Source organism: Zea mays, chromosome 10 (genome assembly GCF_902167145.1).
Source record: "Zea mays cultivar B73 chromosome 10, Zm-B73-REFERENCE-NAM-5.0, whole genome shotgun sequence".
Taxonomy (NCBI): Eukaryota; Viridiplantae; Streptophyta; class Magnoliopsida; order Poales; family Poaceae; genus Zea; species Zea mays.
In genome coordinates, this window is record NC_050105.1 from 6,191,948 (window position 1) to 6,214,385 (window position 22,438).

Consider the following 22,438-nt stretch of genomic DNA (forward strand, 5'->3'; position numbering starts at 1 on the left):
CGCAGAGGAGGTGGGCGGGGCAGTCTACACTTGGATTTCGCGGCAGCGGCGGGCGTGCAGGGGGGCGTTGCGGTAGCGGAGGTCGGCGGGATGCGCGGTGAACAGGCGGGCGTGCGGGGGTGGCCGTTGCGGCAGCGAAGGTCGTGCGGCGGGCGTGCGGAGGTTTCGCTGGCGCGCGGCGTGCGGTAGCGGGGGGCGTTGGGTAGGGAGCAGGGGCAGTCTACGCTCTCCTCTTAATAGTTAGTAGAGATTAACAAAAATAGGGGAGAAGCCATTTTTTTGCCGAACGGCTAAAAACAACTTTGGCTTTCTCTAGAAAATTGGCTTTACTAGAGAAACTAGAGGCGAAGCTATTTTTGGGTAATCTAAAGCCTTGTCAGACATCCCCTACGTTTGCGTAACCTCTCTCTTCCCTTGACTATAAAAGAGAGGGGTTGAGCATCACTTAAGTGAGGAAAAGATATCCATCCCGAAAAATGGACTCCATCTCTGATTCTAGATCCATGGCATTCGATCTGCTCTCCCCAAGCAGTTTTAGTTAGAGGTAACTAAGCTTATGACACTCGCTCTTCATTTAGAAGGCAGGTATTAAGATAGATTAGAATCATTAGGCTAGAACTCCTAGTCATACATCGGGGGGGGAGGAGCTAGAATATCTTATAGTCATTACCAATTGAGCTTGTAATTTTTCTTCTTGTTGTCATTAATTAATGGGAAGTAAGACTGCAGTTTAAACTGTTGGATCCTTTATGGGCTTGGCCCATTTCTTGAATAAACTCTATGGTGTGTAATGGTGGGGAATACCAATAGTACCATATTGGAAGTCTAAGGGTTTGTTGGCTTGACTTATATGGTGGGAATTATTCCACCTAATTTGAGAAGTCAAGAAATGGTCAAGGGCGTGCCACACGCGCGTCGCCGCCGGCCGGGCCGGGCGTGGCGTGGCGTGGCGTGGCGTGGCAGGCAGGCGGCGAGCGGGCGAGGCGTGGTGTGGTTGTGTTAATTTTTAGCACTCATTAACCGCGGGAGTTTTCACTCCGGGTTGACCTTTCAGTTGCCCGTCTCTTCGTCTGCCGCATGCATCGGCGAGCCGACTCATGGCGTGACTCGGCTCTTCCCCTTCAGCTGGCCGACTCATGGCGTGAATCGGCAAGACCCTTCTCCTTCAACTGACCGACTCTTGGCGTGACTCGGCGAGACTTTAAATAGAGGAGCACCCCTGTCACTCGGTACACACACGAGAACAGACCATTTCAGAGTCACAAGTCCAGCCGCAAGTGAGGGTGTTTCCATCTCGTAGCTCTGCGCGCACAGAGAGGCGAGAGGGCAGGTGCCTCCGAAGCCCTTGTCGTTCGAGACCCTGCTCGGGGGATCAGCAATTAGGTTTTTGGGGAGCGTCTACGCGACTGCCCAACGTTCGTCGTTGTCTTCATCGCTGGTTCCTGGCATCTTCATCTAGTACGTCATGACAAGTGAAGTTGGACAAGGATCTAGATCCTCGGAGCGCATGGGAGGGTATGATCAATTCATCTCCTTACTGTTTTACATTCTGCAAATTATATATGTTCATACCTGTTGTTTTATATATAGCCATAAATTTATCCAATCTGTTTTATCGTATTATATCATGACATGTCTGATGCCTGATCATACTAGTAATATAATAAATCTGTTTGTCTTAATTTTATAGTCATGTTGTTTATATTGCTATCTGTTTATTTTCAGTTGTTCCATAATAATACATGTTCCATGTTTATATGCTTATTATATTTATATGAGTTATATGCTTTATGTTCTCTTGATTCATATTGTTATGGATATATTTGAGATCGTGATTTCTATGATTAAACATATTTTATATGTCATCATCATAATGTTAATTTATGGAATTAAAATGATATGGAAAATGCCTATATTTCTAACAATCCAAAAACCTAAAGTTAGGCATTTTTCTGTCAGAGGTTTTGCTGCTGTGCTAAAGCCTGATCCTTTTGATGGTAAAAACTTCTTGATATGGAAAGCTAAGATGGAATTGTGGCTAACTGCAATGTCATGTTATTATGCCGCTGAGGGCAAGCCTGCCAACTTACCTCCTGAGGATGAGGCTAAGTTTAAGGCTGATGACAACCTCTTTCGAGGAGCAGTGATAAGCGCACTTGACACAAAATTCCAGAAAAGCTATATCATCCTTCCTACAGGGAAAGAGCTGTGGGATGCACTTGTTGGAAAGTTTGGAGTTACTGACGCTGGTAGCGAGCTGTATCTCATGGAGCAGCTGTATGACTACAAGATGGTTGAGAACCGATCTGTAGTGGAACAGGCTCATGAGTTTCAGGCACTAGCTAAGGAACTCGAACTTTTTCCTTGTCCTTTGCCTGACAAGTTTGTGGCTGGCGGTATAATCGCCAAGTTGTCACCTTCTTGGAAGGACTTTGCTACCTCTCTCAAACATAAGAGACAAGAGTTCAATGTGGAGGAGCTCATTGGTACTCTTGATGTTGAGGAAAGAGCTAGATCAAAGGACAATGGAAAAGGTGTGGAGACCTCTACTGCTAATGTGGTGCAGAAGAGAAACTTCCGCAAGTTTAACAAGAAGAAAAACCAAAACAAACAAGAGAATACAAATAAACCTGTTCAAACAACACAGTTTAAAAAGAAGAACAACAACAACAAGGGAAAGGGAGGTTGCTTTGTCTGTGGCAGTGATCAACATTGGGCTAGAGAGTGCCCTGATCGCAAGTTCACACAGGACAAGAAATCAGCTAATGTTGTAACCACTGAAACTGGAGATGGAACATCTGGGTATGGTAATTCTTTACCATTTGTTCTCTCAGTTTGTAATTCACCTGAGTGGTGGATGGATAGTGGTGCAAATATTCATGTGTGTGCTGATGCCTCTATGTTCTCCTCCTACCAGGTCGGGAGGTCTGGCGCCTTGTTAATGGGAAATGGGTCGCGTGCTCATGTTCTTGGTGTTGGTATGGTCATTCTGAAGTTTACTTCGGGAAAGACGGTGCCATTGAAGAGCGTGCAGCATGTGCCCTCTATCAAGAAGAATCTCGTTAGCGCTTCAATGCTATGTCGAGATGGATACAAAGTTGTTCTTGAGTCTAATAAATGTGTTTTGTCTAAACATGGTACTTTTGTTGGTAAAGGATATGACTGCGGAGGCTTGTTCCGCTTATCACTGCATGATGTGTGTAATAAAATGGTGAATTCTGTTCATTTTTCTGATGAGTCATATTTATGGCATTCACGTTTTTGTCATGCAAGCTTTGGTTGTCTTATGCGGTTAGCAAATATAAATCTAATTCCTAAATTTAACTTGGTCAAAAAGTCTAAGTGCCATGTGTGTGTTGAATCAAAACAACCCCGCAAGCCTCACAAGGCTGCTGAGGCGAGGAGTTTGGCACCTCTAGAACTTGTTCATTCTGATCTGTGCGAGATGAATGGAATTTTGACCAAAGGTGGTAAAAGATACTTTCTCACTTTTATAGATGACTCCACTAGATTTTGCTATGTGTATCTCCTAAAAACAAAAGATGAAGCGTTCAATTATTTTAAGACCTATAAAGCTGAAGTTGAGAACCAACTTGAGAGGAAATTAAAACGGTTAAGGTCTGATCAAGGTGGAGAATATTTCTCTAATGTGTTCAATGAGTTCTGCGTGGAACATGGTATTATTCATGAGAGGACACCACCATTCTCACCACAATCCAATGGGATTGCTGAAAGGAAAAACCGCACTCTAACAGATTTGGTGAATGTCATGTTGAGTACAGCGGGATTATCCAAGGCATGGTGGGGTGAGGCGATTTTGACAGCGTGTCATGTCCTGAACAGAGTTCCAACAAAGAACAAAGAGATCACACCATTCGAGGAATGGGAAAAGAGAAGATTAAATCTCTCATATTTGCGCACTTGGGGTTGCTTGGCTAAAGTGAATGTGCCAATCAACAAAAAGCGTAAACTTGGGCCTAAAACTGTTGATTGTGTATTTCTTAGGTACTCCTTTCACAGCACTGGGTATAGGTTCTTAATTATAAAATCTGATGTGCCTGATATGTATGTTGAAATCTGAAAATTGCACGCGACACATACACAGAGAGCCTAGAGATCAGAAACCATGCATCTGGAAACTCATGCCAGGAAAACTAGCCTAGAGACTCTGACCAGAAAGCACGACTTAATTGTTGGGCGCTAGCAGAAATCGTCAAACCGATCGGTCGAGGTGTCCTCGCACTCGCAGAACCCAAAACGGAAACGACAGGTGCCCAGGTCGATGGATCGGTTGGACCGGGAACGGAGAATCCGCACGAAGCACTCGTACAAGGCCCGAGTCCAAACGGTACAGCAAAGCAAATTGTCGACGCTGGACTGGAGTGTCGCAGGACCCAATTGCCCAAACTCCCAAAGGTCCTCATGGGCATGGCACGTCTACCCCCGAAGCTTCTCCCGGCTCTGGCGTGCTCCGGGAATCAAACACAACCGATGATGACGACCCGCCCCGGCGCGCCCGGCCTTGGATGATGAGCCGTTCTCCGCACGTTTCCTATGCCCAAAAGAAGCCGGCATCATCGTTCATCGACCTCTCGGCTACTATTGTATAGCTATGCTACGATATGATTATATATATATAGGAGTGACTTTGTGTCCACTCTAAGCTTAGCTTGCGTTCCATTATTTTACTTGTTTCCACCATGCCGATCTACTACTTGGCACAGATGGTCGCATTACTTTTAATACTCTATTAGGGTAGTCACTATGTATTAAGAAAAACTAGAAACTAGTTTCTTAGAATATCATATTCCAGATACCATCAGCCAGTTTTCTCTGTCCGTAAAATAGCATAATTATTTATGTAGCGAAAAAAAAACAGTTATTCAAAGTTCATACATTGCCTTCGCAGCTCCACCCATTTTGCACCCAGCCAGGTCGTCTCTGCTCTGTAGCGTACCGTTTCCACTCCCACTGCGTGACGTGGGTCACGCGCCTCTCGCGGCGCGCCGACGAACCGGTAAAACGGACAGAGACGCGCCGGGCACATGGCGGGCCACCGCTTCAGTTTCCAGCTGCCGATAGATGAAGCTTCGGTGGAGTTTTTTTTTTTGTGTTTGTGGGCAACACTACACGGGTATCCTGCCCTCTTTGGCTCTTTTGCCCCCCTCTTTCATTCGCAGAAGTGTAAAGCAACCTGCCCGCGCACCCACACCACACGCTACCCCCACCTCTCTCTCCTCTCGATATGTGGCCGGGCCCCACCGAATCATCCACCAGATGCCGTGAAGCGAACTCGACGTAGCGAGCAGAACAGACCGCCGCGAGGCTGACGGGAGATACCGCTCCGGACCCCACCGCGCAGCCGCCGTGTCGGTCGCTTCGTCGCCGTGGACCGCGGTGGTCGAACTAGTCGCCTACTCCCCCTCCCCACGAGGCCACGACCCAACCTGGGCCGAAAAAAATCCTGTGCGCGCGGTGCGCACAGAGAGCGGCGTGCGCACCCCCGCACATCGACGTCCGTCCGGGATCGGACGATCGCACCGCGCGCGCTCGCGATGCACTTCTGCTGCGCACGGCTCGGCTCCCGTCCGGTTCCCGGAATCGGCTCCTGGACGGACTCCATAGGGCTTCCTGGACAGCTTCGTCACGGACGGGAAAGGCGGCATGGCAGCTGTTCTGTCGCCGTCACCGTCGATCCTCAGGTAACTTCTGTGGCTGCTCCTCGCTTCATCGTGACCATTCATGTCTTGGTCATCGATCCATGTTGTTGCTCCCTGATCAAGGTCCTGTTGATCGATTATACATTGAAGTCTTAGGGTTTATTATTAGACCTCACGATCACTTCCTGATGTTAGATTAAATGCTCCTTCTTGGGATCGTGAAGAAGAGGAACAACAAATACCGCATGTTGGGTCAGTGGAGATTGAAGTACCAGCTGAGGTAAAATAAAAGTAACAAACTTCACATACTATATCTAATATTTTTTGTTATGTTAGACCTTTAATTGATAATTATTTGTGCAGAATGTGGTTGATAAATATGCACTGCTGGCACCTAAAGTTGGAATGACTTTTGATGGTGAGGAAAAGGCTTATAAGATGTACAATACCTATGCTGGATGTGTTGGGTTCAGTGTTAGAAAGTACAGGACAACGCGCCGCAAATTAGATGATAGTTTATGTCAGAAATATTTTGTTTGCAGTGGCGAAGGACAACGGAAAAATGAGGCATCACAAAAGGACATTACAAGGACCGGTTGTGATGCTCATGTCCAGTTTAGTATCAGCAAGGAGAATGTATGGACTGTGCAAAAGGTCATACTAGATCACAACCATTATCTTGCCAGTCCAAATAAGACACATAAGTTGAGGTCCCAACGAGAGATTATAGAGGCAGATAGAAAATTAATTGGGCAGGCACGACGATCTGGAATGAAGCCATCCCAAGTTTTCAGTTTCATGAAGGAGCATTATGGAGGGGAAGACAAAGTACCATTTACTAAGATGGATTGCTATAATGAAATTGGTCGCGAGCGCACACCGTACTTAGAAGCCAATGATGCACAAACATTATCTGAATATCTGAGAAATAAACAAGTCGAGGACCCAACATTTTTTTATGCAGTTCAAGTGGACAAGGAAACTGGTCATATAGCAAATTTCTTTTGGGCAGATGGTCAGTCTATCATGGATTACAAATGCTTTGGTGATGCTGTGTCCTTTGACACCACATTTCAAACAAATAAGTTTGAAATGCCTTTTGCTCCAATTCTTGGCACCAATCATCACAAGCAAACAATAATTTTTGGGTGTGCACTTATGTTCAATGAGACTATTCCATCATTTGTTTGGCTATTTCAGACCTTTCTAACAGCAATGTCCGGGAAGCACCCAAGCACAATTTTCACAGATCAAGACGCAGCAATGGCAGCAGCAATTGCTCATGTATTCCCAAACACAGCTCACCGCCTATGTTTGTGGCATATTGGCCAAAATGCTGTCAAACATCTTGGTCCTATAATTAAAGCGACAGAGGACGAGGTAGAGGACAAGTCAGGTAACAAGTTTTGGGCAGATTTCAAAAGTTGTATCTACGAAGACCGAGAAGAGATTTACTTCACACAGAAATGGCATGAATTGTTGGCTAAATACAACCTTGAGGATAACAAATGGATGTCAAACCTATATGATTTGAGGGCAAAGTGGGCTGCGGTACACCGTGACTCATTTACAGCAGACATTCACTCGACCCAAAGGAGCGAAGGTATGAACAATGTCTTCAAGAAAAGATTTCGTAGGAAACTCGGTCTTTCAGAACTCCTTGTAGAATGTGAAAAAGTTGTAGTTGATCTAAGATCAAATGAGACGGATCCTTTCAGAAATCCACTTTTATTATGCAAACATGCTCTTAGAGTCTACAATATGAATGGAGTATATAATTTGCCATCCCAATATATACTGCCTAGATGGACAAAGTATGCTAAAAGTGGATTTTATATTGAAAAAAAACAAGGAACCGAGGAGGGAGATTTGAAAACACAGGCAGCACTTATATCTCGACAGGCCACAACTCTTGCATTGAAGTGTTCGTCATCAAAAGAACTTCTTGATAAGTTGCAGAAAGCCATGTATGACTTGAACTTGGAAGCAGATACTTATCTAAGTGAGATGCATGAAAAATCCAATGAGATTCCCCCTACTCCAAATGAATGTGTCCGACAACCACTAAATGGTGTAATATCATTCAAAATCCCTCCAGTCATAAAAGGTCCAAAGCAAACACGTTTTAAAAATGTTCTTGAAAAGAACCCAGGGAAGAAGAAGAAGGGTGCCCGGAAGAAAGGTAGGGACCTGTTCAATATCTTTTGCTCATGTGTATTTTTTTTCTAATATTGTATTATCATATATATTGCATTTGTAGGTGACGGTTTGGAACATGTTGATATCGAAACAAGAGACGAACATGCTGATGCAAACCTAATTGTAAGACATTAGCTATTTTCACGATTTATTCCATTACAACCATGAATTTTGAACACTTTCTTGTACTATATACAGGATTTTAATGTTGGTGCATCTTCAACCATGAATGCTCCTTTCGTCCAAGGTGGATATGCTAATGTCACAATGCCCCAGTTCAATTTATTTGCAAATCCTTCTGCAATGGCTCCTCCATACATACCAGGAGGGTACACAAGTCTCTTAATGGGAGTTGATCAAGATGATACAACGCAAGCTGCTGTTAGGAAGTTACATTTTGATGAATCTATGTAGACATGTTCTCATGAAATGAACCATAATGTTTTGTAAACATGAATTTATTTTGCTGTCATGAAAGTAATCATTTTGGATATTTGGTTTCCCAACATTAATTTATCTTGGCTGTGATTTCGTCAGCACTGGACAGCCTGGACGCCAGACTTAGGAAAATTCTAAGTCTAGGCTGCCTGACCACAGTGATGCTCAGGGAAGTTTGCAATTATTTTGTGAGCAATTTTCTTTGTAGGGCAGCAGGTTTTGTTGATGATAAATAAGGTCTGGAAGTCAAGGTTTAACATGGTTCAATTGGTTGGAATAGTAAAAGATGGTTACTAATTCTAATCGAAGCCCAAAGTTGGAACTTTGTCACTGTTTCGGAGTGTTCTGACGAAACTGAATCGCTCGGGAAACTGCAAAAGCCGAGCTGCTGAGCCAGAAACGGAGCAGCGACGGCTGCTGAGCCAGAAACGGAGCCGCGCGCTGCAGCGGAACGGTTGGGAGCCGAGGTCAAGCCGAGCGGAAGCGCGTCGATGCGCCAGAAACTCAAGCGTGGGAGGCCGGTGGTCCGATCGCGAACGGACGTCGATGTGCGGGGGTGCGCACGCCGTCCCTGGTGCGCGAGGCGCGCACGCAATTTTCTTCCACCTGGGCTGGGGCGGCTGGGCGGCACGCCGCTGAAACGGTCTCCAACCCCACTGGGCAACTGCAACTGCCTGCGCCAGCGCCCCCCTCGATTGAAATCTCGCCGCCAGTTCGGTCGCAGTCGCACCGCAGCCGTCTTCTCCTTCCCTTCCCTCCTCGCTAAAAAGCCAACGCAACCGCTTCTCCTCCTCCTCCTCCGCCTCCTCCCTCCTCAACTCACCCCAGCACGCCTCAGCCCGCATTCCGCCACCCACGCGACTGATCGACCGACGACTTCCCCATTCCCGCCCCGCAACCCGCAGGGCTCTGGGTTCGGAGGAACCGAGGGCGGGGGACCTCCGACCGGGCCGGGCGACATGTTGGGCGACCTCCTCTCCAGGATCCTCCTGTAAGCTCCCCCCCCTGCCGGCGGTGTTTTGGTTCTCGCCATACGTACGTACTTTGGCGACGCGTGCGGCGTGCTGATTCCGGAACCGACGCGCGTCGGTCGCCTGCGTGCAGGCTCCTGTTCGGCTACGCCATGCCGGCGTTCGAGTGCTTCAAGACGGTCGAGGCGCGCCCCAACGACGCCCGCATGCTGCGCTTCTGGTGCCAGTACTGGTGAGCCCCGTGTCCCCTCCCTCGCATCGCTCACTATCCTTGACGGGGATCCAAATTCACATTCGGATAGGCCTCGTTTGGTAGGGATCCAAATTCTTGCGGAAATGTTCCGGATAGCGAATCGGAGTCACTAGATCATTTGCCTAACGGAATTTGAACCACTGTGAATTCACATTCGGAACCGTTTCGGCCTTCCAAACGGCTCCTTCGTGGCTAAACGGATTCGGGTGTTGTCGGTTGGGAAGCAGCTGCGCCCACCTGGAGATTAGCCAGGACCAGGAGCGTTAGCCTGTTCGGTGGGGTCAGGGCGTCGCCGGTGTACAAAAGGCGAAGCTGTAACCGGTGAAAGGGTATGAAATAGACGAATAGATGATAGCTGAATCTCTGAATCTTGCGTTGCTTCTTCTGAACTTTCCGTTCTGTTCTCGCTGACTCGTCTTCCTCCAACTCCAACTCCACGGTTCAGTCAATTCATGACTCTGAGGGCGAGTAATCGCCGCCAGGATTCTGTTTGAACCATCCCGCGTGCCTACCCGATTTGCTCTTGTTGCTCCCGTATCGTCTGCTCACCAGCCTGCGCGGCCGGTGTGTTACCATTACCAACTGTGTGATGCGTGCGGCGTGCCGTGCTTTTTTTCCCCCTTTATTTACTATTTTTTCGGACGTAGCGTGAGATTCAGGGCTTGCTTAATACTGTACTACTTGATGCAGACTTTAGCTCACCCACCTTAACCTTTTCCATCCCTAACATAACATAACATAACATGACCTGGAACTGTTTTTTTTCGAAAAAAGAAAAGGTTTCTCTACAGGCAAAAAGATCATGCGAAATGATTGTGCCCGCTTTATTTCTGCCTCCCTTTAGTTCTTCAGTTGCAAGCTTGGTCGTGGTGCGTTAATAGTTGGATGTTAGGTGGACGACTGGATCATGACACCTCAATCCTGCATTCCACCAATAAGCAGTGTTAATCAGAGGGTCCTTACCCATTCCTCAGCCTTTTGCCCTTATTGTCAATGATGAGTGCCGGCTCTAATTTATTTTAGGATTGGTAAAATCGGGCAAGCTCTGTTCTAGTTTCAGGTTCGTACCTTCTGCCACCTGAAAATTGCCACGAAAACTGCAAGTTGTGAGAATCTGCTTTTGTGCGGTTTTGTCGGTTATAACCAACACTATGGATTGGATCAGGGTTTGCGTGCAATCAATGACTGAGGCAAGCACAGGAAAATATCTAAACGTTATTGCCACTAGTTATAACTTACCATGGTTTTACACCCTATCTGATTTGGTAGTTACTAATTATTATGGTGGTGGTCTTGCCTATTGACTATTTCAAGTTTTGACAAAATTTCTTACTGCCAGAATTGGCTTGCCTCTTGTGGTTTAGGGTTCCTTCTGTCTCACATGCCTCGTAAGGGATTCCAGCCAATCTTCTAGAATTGCACATAATTTTATTTGCAAGGTTATAAATTTGCCCAGCTTCTTGTATTATGCAGATGCATGCTTAATTTATGTTATGTAAATGACCTCTATCTTGCCCTTTTAATTTCCTACTATGAAAACTCGGATTCCATTTACTGTTTAAATCAAATAGAATTGGTAGCCATTACTTGGTGTATGTTTGTACACATCACAAGACATGGCAATAAGAAGTAATTTGAATGCCACTTACCCTAGGAATGCAGATAGTTACATTTCCTATACACCCTCATTTAAATTTGAGGATTCAATCAGCATATTTGCCTTTTCATAGTTTTGACTCATAGCAATGCATCACATAAAAATTGAATCACTTCTTTCCTTTTCTCTATCTTGTTTGTTAAAGCCTCAAAGGAAAAAAAACTATGGAAATTATTGCATGCCATTGTAACCTACTCAAATTCATTCAGCAAATTAATTATTGTTCAATTGTGCATTTTATATCCAGCATCTCAAATATTGTACTTTTGGTACATGGGATGTGTGATTCAGAAAAGAACCATTGAATTAGCTACATATATGCGTTACAAGACTAGAACCTGTGTTATTTTATTGTCAAGGTACACACCTTACTTGACTATTGAATGGCCAACATATTTTCCGACGAAATAGACTACATGCTCATAAAATACTTTACCTTATTAATAATGCCAATTTGATTGTTCGTTTAGTTACTTCTCACTATCTCTTACGTATGAAGGTTGTCTTTTTTTGCAAGATGAATGTGTCCTGACATGTTATTTTATCTCTGTAATCAGACATGAGCATGACTACGCTTGGTCATGACCAACTAAAATATGGAAGGTTTTTAGACTACCATATTTTTTTAATCTAGTCCGTTGACCAATCAGAATGAGAGACCAATTCAAAGTCACCCTAAGAAATGACGCAGATGTTGGTTTACCTAATCCACCGTTGACTATACCATGAAGCCATCATATGAAGCTTCATATGGACTGCAGAGTTGGTTTCCCTACACACGAAGTTTTTTCCTCTTTAAGATATGGCATTTCACGAAAGGGTCTCTAGCGTAATGGTTAAGGCTTCCGAGTAGCACCTCCAAGTCCCGGGTTCAATCCTCGGGAGCGAATTTCGGGCTTGGTTAAAAAAATTCTCTTGTTGTGCCCCATCAACTCCCTGGGTTACGTCCTGGTTGCCACCCTCCGGTTGGGCCATTGCAGAGTGGGAGGTGACGGCCCGCTAGTGATGAGGGGGCAGTGTTTGGGCATTTTCTCGACCGAGACCATATTTCGGTCTCTTCTTAATATAATATACGGACCCCCCCCCCCCCCCCCCCCGCGCGCGGCCGAGTGTTTTTTTAAAGATATGGCATTTCTGGCTTATACTAGCAGATTACAAGCCCCATAGCTGCATAGCAACCAGATATGCCTTACTGACTTTTTCCCCATCCCTCAGAAGTTTCTTTTGATGAATGGTGGAGCAAGCTTACAAGAAGCTTCCATAACATAGATATAACATTGAAACAAAACCTCAACCACGTAAACAGGTGGGCATGCTAGCTACCATCGTGCCAAGATGATTGCTCATCATGAAAGTTCATGTGTGTGCTGGTATTTGTGACTGTAGCCACAGGTGGGAGCTGAGCTGCTTTGTGCACATGTTTGTTGTGCATGCAATGATTGTGCTTGGCCCTATAAGTATTTCCCATTTCTATATTTGTCATTGATGATTTTGGTACAATGCCAGTCAGTAGGTATCAGCAGCATTATCTACTTTGAGTTGGAAAAGGATTATGTTGTCCCTATTAGTTGGAATGACTTGGATTTCTGATACAGTGAAAGGTTGATTGGGCTAAAAAAAATGTTTATCATCTAGTTGCAAATGTGTGCAGTTGCTTTTTGATGTTTGGAACTCTTTTGAAACAACTAAGGGAAATAGTTTATTACAAAGCTGGTTATTTCTGTCAAATGTATACCTGTTGGGGTGGTTAAACCATCATCCACATGCTTTAACATAGCATTTGGATTTTGGAATAAACCACCATCCGCATGCTTTAACGTTGCATTTGGAATAGGATGTTAAATTCCAGTTAAATGTGAAAAAACATGACCATGTACTTGCAGAGGGGACTTTGTTCATGGCAGTCTTTTGTGGAACGAGGTATTCATATTTAGTATTCATAGTCAATGGTCATGATGTGTGTTCTTAATGGTCAAAAAGATTAAATTGAACATAAGAACATTTTTCCACTAAAGAAAGATCCAGTGGAACATGAATCGCTTTATTTGCTTGAATTTATATAATTGTTACTAGGTGATTTTGTTCTTGTAATCCTCAAACTCTTGTTCATCCCATCCTTTTGTGTTGTACATGAGTTGTTCTTGTGCGGGGCTCTTCTTCCTCTCTTTCTCCCTTTTTAAGATATGCAACTCTCCTACCTGTCTGAGATTTTTTTTAACTAAATGACCCAGCAGAGCTTTGACCTCTGGAATTCATGTGAGCAGTCACGGTTATGTTGGAACTTTTTTTCCTGGAATCCTTTATTACAGAATAATAGAGTGATTGTGAAGTTTGATTTATGCTTTATTTTTGCGGAATCCACTGGACTTTTGAAGCCTTACTCCATGATTGTTGAATTAACGTGACTTGGACAATTAATCATGACTAATCGCGATTAATCGGACGACTTGAAAACATTATAATACAAGAAACAAAACAAATGCTGAAGTAGAGTAAAAAACAGATTTGTGAGTGATACATGACTAGAAATATACAACGTCATGTTTGTTTCTTGTTTTACATGCGCAGCTAGTACTCCACCTTCTATAAGTTTAAGATTCTTTCCTAGGACAAAAACTAGTTCTTTGTTCAGATTGTGTTCAAGTAATACTATCAAACTGGCTAAATTGTCTTGTTTGTGAGTGTTCCAGGATTATCGTGGCCATGGTGATAGCTGTTGAGAGCGTGATCTCTTGGTCAGTCCTATTCTTGTTGCGTGCTAATTATTTCATAGTTTAAAGCCTACTGCTTGTTGATGCATAGCTGTCCTGCTGTATCCACGCCAGGATGCCAATGTATTCAGAAATGAAGCTAGCTTTCTTTGTGTACCTGTGGTACCCCAAAACTAAGGTACATATTTGTTCCCCCATATTTTGTATTTGCAGTGGATCATGCATTTGTTTTTGGGATGAAGGCTCCTGTAACTTAATTCATCTGCAGGGAAGTGACGTTGTATATGACACCTTTCTTCGCCCCATAGTTATGCAATATGAACCGAACATCGAGCAGAGATTGTTCCATCTAAGGGCAAAATCTGGGCAGTTAATTTCCTTCTACATGAAGAATTTTGCGGATAAAGGAACAGCCTTCTTCATGGATGTCCTCCGTTATGTCGTATCTGAGAAACCTGAAGGATCCAATGCAGAGGTAGGCAATGACAACTTTTCCATGACCTACTCAGTATAGCATGCACTGTATTAAATGTTTGCTCGTGTCCCACATGACATGTTCCATTCTTGACTAAATTTATGCATGCAGTTGAATTTCATCACTAAATTGGTTCGCCTGATATTTCACTATACTTCTATTGGTTATTGTTTTCCTGAAAACCATCGATCATAAATTTCTTATGCATACAAATTTGTATTTTCTTGGTAAAAGTTCAAATTCAATGCATGTGCAATTAAAAAACGTTGTTCATTAGCTTTTCCATCTATGTTCGTTAGGGTTTCCCATGTATATTCATTAGGGTTTCTAACTTATCAAATTCTGTACAATTAAGAAATGTTCCATCAAATTTATATAGGCGAAATGTCAGTCAGAAACTGGCATTTTTTTTCTGAACCAAGGCATTCCTCATTTGCATTAATGATTGATTATATAACGGAAATACAACCGTTTAAAGATACACCCTATGTTCCAAATTATAAGGCATTCCAACTTTCTTGTAGAGTCAAAACATCTCAAGTTTAAGAAATTGAGATGCTTTGACTCTCCAAAAAAGTTGAAATGACTCATGATTGAGGACGGAGGAAGTAGTTCAGACAACCATAACTAGAACTCTAGAAGAGAACATGAATCTAAGACCTGAACCTGCTAGACCCCTGTATTTAATGGCCATCAGATTCAGAAGACATAACAGGTTAGTCAAAGTGTAGAATAATGAAAGGCTTGATATATTGATAGGGGATGGCAATATATAGACTCACAACCCTGACCCTAATAGGCCGGCAGCCCAACAGTGGTGTCGGCCCACACACACAGTCTAACATTCCCCCGCAGTCGCAACACGGGCACCACACACGATGAGACTGGAGTAGAAGATGAAGGTAGGAGCCGACGAGTTGAAATCCCCCGCAGTCGCAGCGTCGTGAGGGTGCGAATGTTGCGGCTGGAGCAGAGACCAGTGTGTGTGCCAAGATAACGATAGCCCCTAGATGCTGAGGTAGCCGAAGTCGAGGTGGTCGCGGTCGGGAGACACGCAGCAGAAGCCTGTTCTTCGGGAGGGGTCGACGTTCGAGCGTCAACGGTCGGCAGACCGACACAACAAAAGAACAGCAGCAACCTTAGGGCCTTCTTGCTTCGTTCGGTGATCGGTCGTCGAGGAGCCTCGCCAGGGAGGCCGGTGACAGCGCACTCATCTACGCCGGTCAAGGTGGTCGTGCTCGCGGCAGAAAAGAAGGGGTATCGGCGGATCCGGTCGGGAAAGCCACGACAACGACGGATCCAGCCATAAAGACAGCGATCTAGCCAAAGGGGTGGCGGACCTAGCCGGGATGGCCGCACCAACGTAGATCCGGTCGGGAAGGTCGCGGCAGCAACGGAACCAACGAAGTCGACGAGGGAGGGAGGCGTGCGGCAAGGCAGGTGCAGCCGGGCAGGGGCCTATGCCGGACCTGGCATGGGAGTTTGACGCCGGCAGCGAGAGAAGCTTGAAGATAAGAGGCACTGCTGGGCATCGACGTAGTCAGGGACGAGGTGGACAACGCGACGATGGGGCTGCATAGAACAGGAGCGGTTGGCTGGCCGGTCGGTAGCGGAAGGAGAGGGTGCAGGGTTGCCGGCGGGGAGGGGTTGTCATGCCGAGCAGGGAGATGGGGGAGGAAGGCCGCGCCCGCGGCCAAGGAGGTGGCGGCGCTGGCAGCCTGAGAAGGGGAGGGCCACCGGCGGTGGATCTGGGCCGGCCGCTGGACCCGCGTGCGCGGCGGATGGGGGCGTCGACGGCGAGTGCGTTGGATGGGGCGCAGGGGCCGACGGCTCGGGGAGGGGAGAGGGCAGCCGACAGAAGGGGAGGGAGGCCGCCCGTCATGGAACTCGCACGCGGCCCGAACGGGAGAGAGGTGGCCGCGCGGGAGATGGGCGTCGTGCGCCATGGACGGGAGCAGGGGGCTAGGGCAGAGGGGTGGCCGACGGCTGGGACGGGAGCCACCCCCAGGAAGAAAGGATGAGTCTCCCGGGGTGGCGGTTTCCTGAACGGTTGTGGCTGGACCTCAGCAAGGCGGCGGAGCTCCATGGGGACGTCAACATGGGTGCTCGGCTGGGGTAGCTCCGGCACTGGATGGGGATGAGAGGTGGGGCTGGTGGCTGGGGAGAAGGGCCGCCCCGGGAGGGATGGATGAGCCTCCCGGGGGCGGGGGCGTGGAAGCCGGAGGCGGCTGGACCTAGGTAGGGAGGAGGTGGCGGCTGTGGGGTGGGAGGAAGCCCTAACTGTGTGATACCATGTAGAATAATGAAATGCTTGTTATATTGATAGGGAATGTGGTACAATATATAGACTCACAACTCTAACCCTAATGTGTCGGCGGCCCAACAGTGGTGCCAGGCCACACAGTGTCTAACACACAGTCTAACGCAAAGTCCAAAAAGAAACTGGTATTTTACTTGTAGTTATATAATTTATCAGTGATTAGCTGCTTGTGCTGATCACGAGAAAAATCATGCTCGATTTCTGTAGCTAGTCCAAAGAAGTCTGTGCTTGATTTATGCTTTTATCAAGGAAATCTCACCGACGGGCTCCCACTCATTCGTGTCCAACCTTTTGTTTTGGACATACCATGACACTCCTGTTTGGCATATCTGAAGAAACTTAACTGGCATCAAACAAACTGTAGCTAACACTGACAGCCCAGCACCCCAAGGCCCCAACCCTGCCAACTCAGTCCCCGCTTTGTTTCCTTCTCACAGCCCCACTCTGACAAGCAGACAGCAGCATTATCCAATCCGCCCGTGCCCAGTGCCTGCCGACTGCCAGGGGTTTGCCTGCCCCCTCTCCCCGACCTCAGACTGAGGGCCATGGCTGCTTGTCGCCCGCCCATGCGGCCCCTGGCATTGTCAGCCTCTCGCTGCTCCAATTCAATCCTGGCCCGCCGGACAGTGACGCCCAACCGGCTCAGCTCCAGTATAGCAGCCCAAGCGGAGAACGTGGGCACTTTGTCTGCACAAGAGCCGAAAGGCCAGCACAATCTGACAGCTCGCTCAGCCCCTTCCACAAACCAGTCCTGGCCAGGCCAGCTCTGAACCTCTGACCTTGTCTCATCCCTGTCAGGGCTCCCATGAGGCATGGGCCATGAACTACCGAATGCTCACTTCTTTCTGCTCTGACCTGGCATGGTCTTTGGGGCATCACCAGGAACTATAGAAATTGAAACCCACGTATTGTCATCTTGTAGCACGAAAAGTATTTTCACTTGCTCAGGACCTGAACAACCTGTTCGCTACTTAGTCGCAGTGTGATATCAGCAGGCATCGTGTCTTCTGGTTGTTGCGTGGTCGGTATGCGCCGACCTGTACAGGTACAAACCTCAGCCAGTAATCAAGGCAAACAGCATCGTATTCGTAGCCACCAAATGGACATGTGCGTCCACGTGCACGAATCGCGGCGCACTGATTGCGAGGCCCTGCAGACGGTTTTTCTCGCTAGTCGCTACAGACACTGACAACGTTTTCTTCCGTTTTTTGTTTTGTTGCGTGCGCAGCAAAGGAGCAAGAAGTCCGGCTGGAGCCCCTTCGCGACCAAGCGCCGACCACCATCTCCGCCGCCGGAGCCCCTCTTCGACAGCAACCCGGACGCCGCGGTGCTAGCCGAGGCCCTGCGTGGCGCCATCGGTGCAAAGCCCCGGCGTGCGCCCAACGACAAGCATTACTAGAGGGAATTATTAAGAGCGATTTTAGGGATGATTGTTTGTACATAGAATGAATGAACGAATCAATCAAAGGCAGAGGGGGGAAAAGAGTTAGTACATAGCAAAATCCAGCAATACATTCACCATTGTGAAGAACGGATGGATGGATTTGTACCTAGTACGGTTCAAGTAAATCTGATATGATGGAAATGGTTAGTTTTTATTGCGTCGATTTGTTGCGATCGGCTTCGTTTTCTTGTTTTCACATTTAAATCATTGCTATCCTATTCATCGCACCAATGATTAGTTCATGACGACTGAAAAAATCGTCACAGAATCAAAGCTACCAACTACTCATAATATGCTGCTAGTGTAATCATTATTCATTTCTCATTTCTCTTCCTTCTAGTATGATCTGAACTTTCATTTCTGCCTAACCCTAGCAAATTATTTACACAAATTTCAGCTCAAGCGGAAGTCCACAAATCCTAATAAAACCATCGCGAAGTAAAGAGAAACATCCTAATAAGAAAAATTCTGATCACACGAGAACCGGAAGAGCAGTGAACAAGAAGGAACAGAGAAACCGCAAGCACGAAGCGCACGCACGGACGGGTGTGTCCGGACGGACGAGTCATCAAGGCCGGAAGAGCGCCCCGATGAAGCTGAGGCAGCCGAGCAGCATGCGGCAGAGGGAGCCGCGCCAGCGGCGGCCGCGGCGGCCGGGGTCCTCCCTCGCGGACGGCGTCATCTGCAGGTACGCGTACGCCGCGTGCTTCACGAGCGGGTGCCGGATCATGTGTATGTCCCCGCAGCTGCCGCACCCGCCGCCGCCGCAGGCCCCGGGCGAGCCGCCCGCCGCGGCGTACTCCGGCGACGACAGGATGTCCCGGAGGCTGGTGTACCCGTGCCCCCCGCCGCCGCCGCTGCTGTTGCTGTCGTCGCCGTCGCTGCCGGCGCCGCCGTTGGGTATCTCGATCACCGGCGGTGGCGCCCACTGCGGCGCCGCGCGCTTCTTGGGCGTGCGCCAGTGCCGCAGCTCGAAGTCGCCGGCGGCCAAGCCGTTGGCGAGCGGCGAGCGCGGCCGGCGGCACTGCTGCGTCGGCGGCGTCGGCGTCAGCGAAAGCTTCTGCGGCTCCGGCGCGACGGCGGCTGGCGCCGGCGGCATAGCAGAAGCGGTGGGGGAGGGGGGGGCGGTCGAGTGAAGCGGCGAGGGCGCCTCGAGCTGGCCGGAGAAGTCGACCAGGACTCCGCTTCCGCTCGCTGGAACGGTGGTGTGGTGCAGACTGCAGAAGAGGGAGTGGGAGGAGGTGAGGAGGAGGAGAATTTCTCAAGATCCTTTTTGCACGGGTGTGGTATATAGCGCCCTCCAAAAACACCGCTGAACGGCACGGGATGGCCCGCGTGTCATGCAGCGTGGGGCTGTTTGGAAGGTGGGTGGAGTCCCGTGTGAATTTTTGAGTGGGATGAGGACACGAATGGAATTTTGGGGGCTAGTGAACCAGAAACGGCTTGCCGGACCCAAGGCCTCGCGGGGATCGGCTCGAGGTGGGGGACGTAGGGCCCACGCGAATTATTGGATCCACGTCAGCACGCGCCTGACTGTGTCCCCCGCGTCCCTCCTCCAATCGTTTTCGCCTTTGGGACTCGGATATTAACGATTTCGTCAGCGCCAGCGGCAAGTAGTTTCGTCGAAAGAACCCTACTGCCCGGCAAATTCTCAAAACACTGGAACAGTGCCCCGCTGAAAAAAACCGAGAAGATGAAGTTTCCTAGATTTTCACAATATAATAAAAGGTAAATCTGGATTTACTATTCACTTGATCTGCCATGGACATGGAGCTAGTACTCAACAGATTGGGTATCTCCATATCACTTAGTCACTTTCATGTTTCATCCGAGGCTCCCATGTCATCTTCTGTGTCCTCTTGCTAGCTTCCTTCGACGATGGCGGGTGCACAGGTAATCTTCATTAGCCCTTGGTAGTCTAAGATTATAATCGTTCTGTGATAAGACTAGTTTGCCGAGAGTCAAACACTCGGCAAAGGGGCCTCTCGGCAAAAGGCCGTCAACGGCCGTCTCAAAGCTGACGATCGTCAGTCTTTGCCGAGAGCCAACTGCTGGCACTCGGCAAAGAGGCTTCTTTGCCGAGTGTCACACATCTAGCACTCGGCAAAGAACTCTTTGCCGAGTGTCATCTCTAGACACTCGGCAAAGTACATTTTTATTTTTTTTTATTTTGTCTCCCAAACTTTTTGTGGTATGTTCCTACACTATGTAGACCTACATGTATCATTTGTGGACAATTATAACAGAGATTCAATCGTTAGTAGATTTAGTTCGTTTATTTGAATTTCTTCGGAAAATTCAAATTTGAACTGCAGGTCACTCGAAACTTGGAAAACCGTGCATGAAAAAATGATATTCATGGTACTTAGCATAAGTTACGACCGATTTCAGAAGCGTACCGGAAACTTCGAGCAACATGCTCACTAAACATGGCCGTGAACTTGACATCCACATGTTTAAAAATTATATAAAACATAAACAAAGTCAGAAAATCATGGAACTTGTCCCCGTGTCATGATATCATATGTATAGGCTGTAATAAAAAATTTAGAATATTTGGAGAAAGTTGTGAGACACTATGTGTAGAAACCTAAGAGGACTACACATGAAATCATAGAGTTTCAATGTGGATCTCTTAGGTTTCTACACATAGTGTCTCACAACTTTCTCCAAATATTCTAAAATTTTTATCACAGCCTATACATATGATATCATGACACGGGGACAAGTTTCATGATTTTCTGACTTTGTTTGTGTTTTATACAATTTTTAAACATGTGGATGTCAAGTTCACGGCCATGTTTAGTGAGCATGTTGCTCGAAGTTTCCGGTACGCTTCTGAAATCGGTCGTAACTTATGCTAAGTACCATGAATATCATTTTTTTCATGCACGGTTTTCCAAGTTTCGAGTGACCTGCATTTAGGCCTGCTAATGGCAAAAAATCCAATTCACTCCCACCCATACCCAAATCTAATTACTTTGATATCCATCCCACACCCAACCAAAAATACTAGAGGGAAGTTAAACCCAACCCATCCAATAACATTATTGATCCCAAACCAACCCATGGAAAATCCGTGGAAACCCATGGAAAATCCGTGGGTTTAGCTTATTGTCTCACATTAAGCCAACTACATACACATTTTAAAAATCACATTTTAAAGCAGTAAATTAATTCAAATGAAAAAGTTTTCAACTACAAATTTGTATAACTCATCATGATGTACATTTTATATTTTGAACATTTCTTCATATGATAAACTAAAAATAAATTTGTTCATAAAACCTATATCTCTCTCATAGTTTATGGAACTACGAGAGATATGTATAAAATTTGTGCATATTGTTAGAACTATCATGTGAGATGAACAAATGATCAAACAACCAAAATAAATTTTGTAGATCGTAAAAAGTTATAGAAGTTTGTAGTTGACAACTTTTTCATTTGAAGTCATATTGTCAACGAAAACTATGCCTGAATTTAAAAAATTTAAAATTTGAATTTTGAAAACAACCTCGAAAGAAAAACCACCAACATGAAAGTTGTAGGTATTGAAAAGTTATGAAACTTTGTAGTTGACAATGTTTTGGTTTGAAATCATCTTGTCATGCAAAACTATGTTTGAATTTTGAATTTTAAAATTTTCAAACTACCTCGGATGGAAAAACCACCAAAATAAAAGTTGTAGGTCTTGAAATGTTATGAAACTTTGTAATTGTCAACTTTTTTATTTGAAATCATCTTATCATTGAAAAATTCGTGTGAAGTTTTTAAATTTAAAATTCAAATTTTGTAAACGGTCTCGGATGTAGAAACTATTAAAATAGAATTTGTAGATATCAAAAAGTTATGCAACTTTATAGTTGGTCATATTTTTAAATAAAATGGTACTGATAAAATGGTATAGTATAGTGTACTGTGTGTGACTAAAGAAATCAAAGACTTCTCTAAACCTGAAATAAAATGGTACTGATTAAGGTGGTAGTCTGATTGGTGAATACACATGGAAACCCATACCTATACAAATCCATCTATACCCATGGGTATCCACCATTTTGACCCACAATATAAAATAAACCCACCCAACCCAACCCGTTAATAATTAAAACCCACCAAAACAAAACCATTTCTTAAACCCACCTAAAATACCCATTTGCACCCACCCCATTTGCAGGCCTACCTGCAGTTCAAATTTTAATTTTCCGAAGAAATTCAAATAAACGAACTAAATCTACTAGATATTGCAAACACTGTTATAATTGTCCCAAAATGATACATGTAGGTCTATATAGTTTAGAAACATACCA

General features: G+C 46.1%; 3 protein-coding genes across 3 annotated transcripts; 2 read left to right on the plus strand and 1 right to left on the minus strand.

Moving 5' to 3' along the window:
• The first annotated feature begins 5,314 nt into the window (after positions 1 to 5,314).
• Positions 5,315 to 8,395, plus strand: LOC103640777 (protein FAR1-RELATED SEQUENCE 5-like). Its single transcript, XM_008664261.4, has 5 exons — positions 5,315 to 5,702; positions 5,856 to 5,940; positions 6,024 to 7,842; positions 7,921 to 7,982; positions 8,058 to 8,395. The coding sequence occupies exons 1-5, from the start codon at positions 5,665 to 5,667 to the stop codon at positions 8,271 to 8,273; spliced, it is 2,220 nt and encodes a 739-aa protein (XP_008662483.1). The 5' UTR covers positions 5,315 to 5,664; the 3' UTR covers positions 8,274 to 8,395.
• Positions 8,396 to 9,115: 720 nt separating this feature from the next.
• On the plus strand, positions 9,116 to 18,290 carry LOC100272804 (uncharacterized). The gene is made up of 6 exons (NM_001147257.1): positions 9,116 to 9,288; positions 9,402 to 9,500; positions 13,869 to 13,913; positions 14,004 to 14,067; positions 14,158 to 14,364; positions 17,913 to 18,290. Exons 1-6 carry the CDS (start codon positions 9,257 to 9,259, stop codon positions 18,081 to 18,083), a joined length of 618 nt encoding a protein of 205 aa, NP_001140729.1. The 5' UTR covers positions 9,116 to 9,256; the 3' UTR covers positions 18,084 to 18,290.
• A 137-nt stretch (positions 18,291 to 18,427) lies between these two features.
• Positions 18,428 to 19,383, minus strand: LOC100275251 (uncharacterized). The gene has a single exon (NM_001374283.1). It carries the CDS (start codon positions 19,225 to 19,227, stop codon positions 18,697 to 18,699), a length of 531 nt encoding a protein of 176 aa, NP_001361212.1. The 5' UTR covers positions 19,228 to 19,383; the 3' UTR covers positions 18,428 to 18,696.
• Positions 19,384 to 22,438: the final 3,055 nt, after the last annotated feature.

Bases quoted from the DNA above. Each gene is read 5' to 3' on its own strand.
- LOC103640777 (XM_008664261.4), top strand. From the start codon at position 5,665: ATGGCAGCTGTTCTGTCGCCGTCACCGTCGATCCTCAG. The intron at 5,703-5,855 runs GTAACTTCTGTG...TCCTGATGTTAG, and splicing joins CCGTCACCGTCGATCCTCAG to ATTAAATGCTCCTTCTTGGG. The intron at 7,983-8,057 runs GTAAGACATTAG...TACTATATACAG, and splicing joins ATGCTGATGCAAACCTAATT to GATTTTAATGTTGGTGCATC.
- LOC100272804 (NM_001147257.1), top strand. From the start codon at position 9,257: ATGTTGGGCGACCTCCTCTCCAGGATCCTCCT. The intron at 9,289-9,401 runs GTAAGCTCCCCC...GCCTGCGTGCAG, and splicing joins CTCCTCTCCAGGATCCTCCT to GCTCCTGTTCGGCTACGCCA. The intron at 9,501-13,868 runs GTGAGCCCCGTG...TGAGTGTTCCAG, and splicing joins CGCTTCTGGTGCCAGTACTG to GATTATCGTGGCCATGGTGA.
- LOC100275251 (NM_001374283.1), bottom strand. From the start codon at position 19,227: ATGCCGCCGGCGCCAGCCGCCGTCGCGCCGGAGCCGCAGAAGCTTTCG.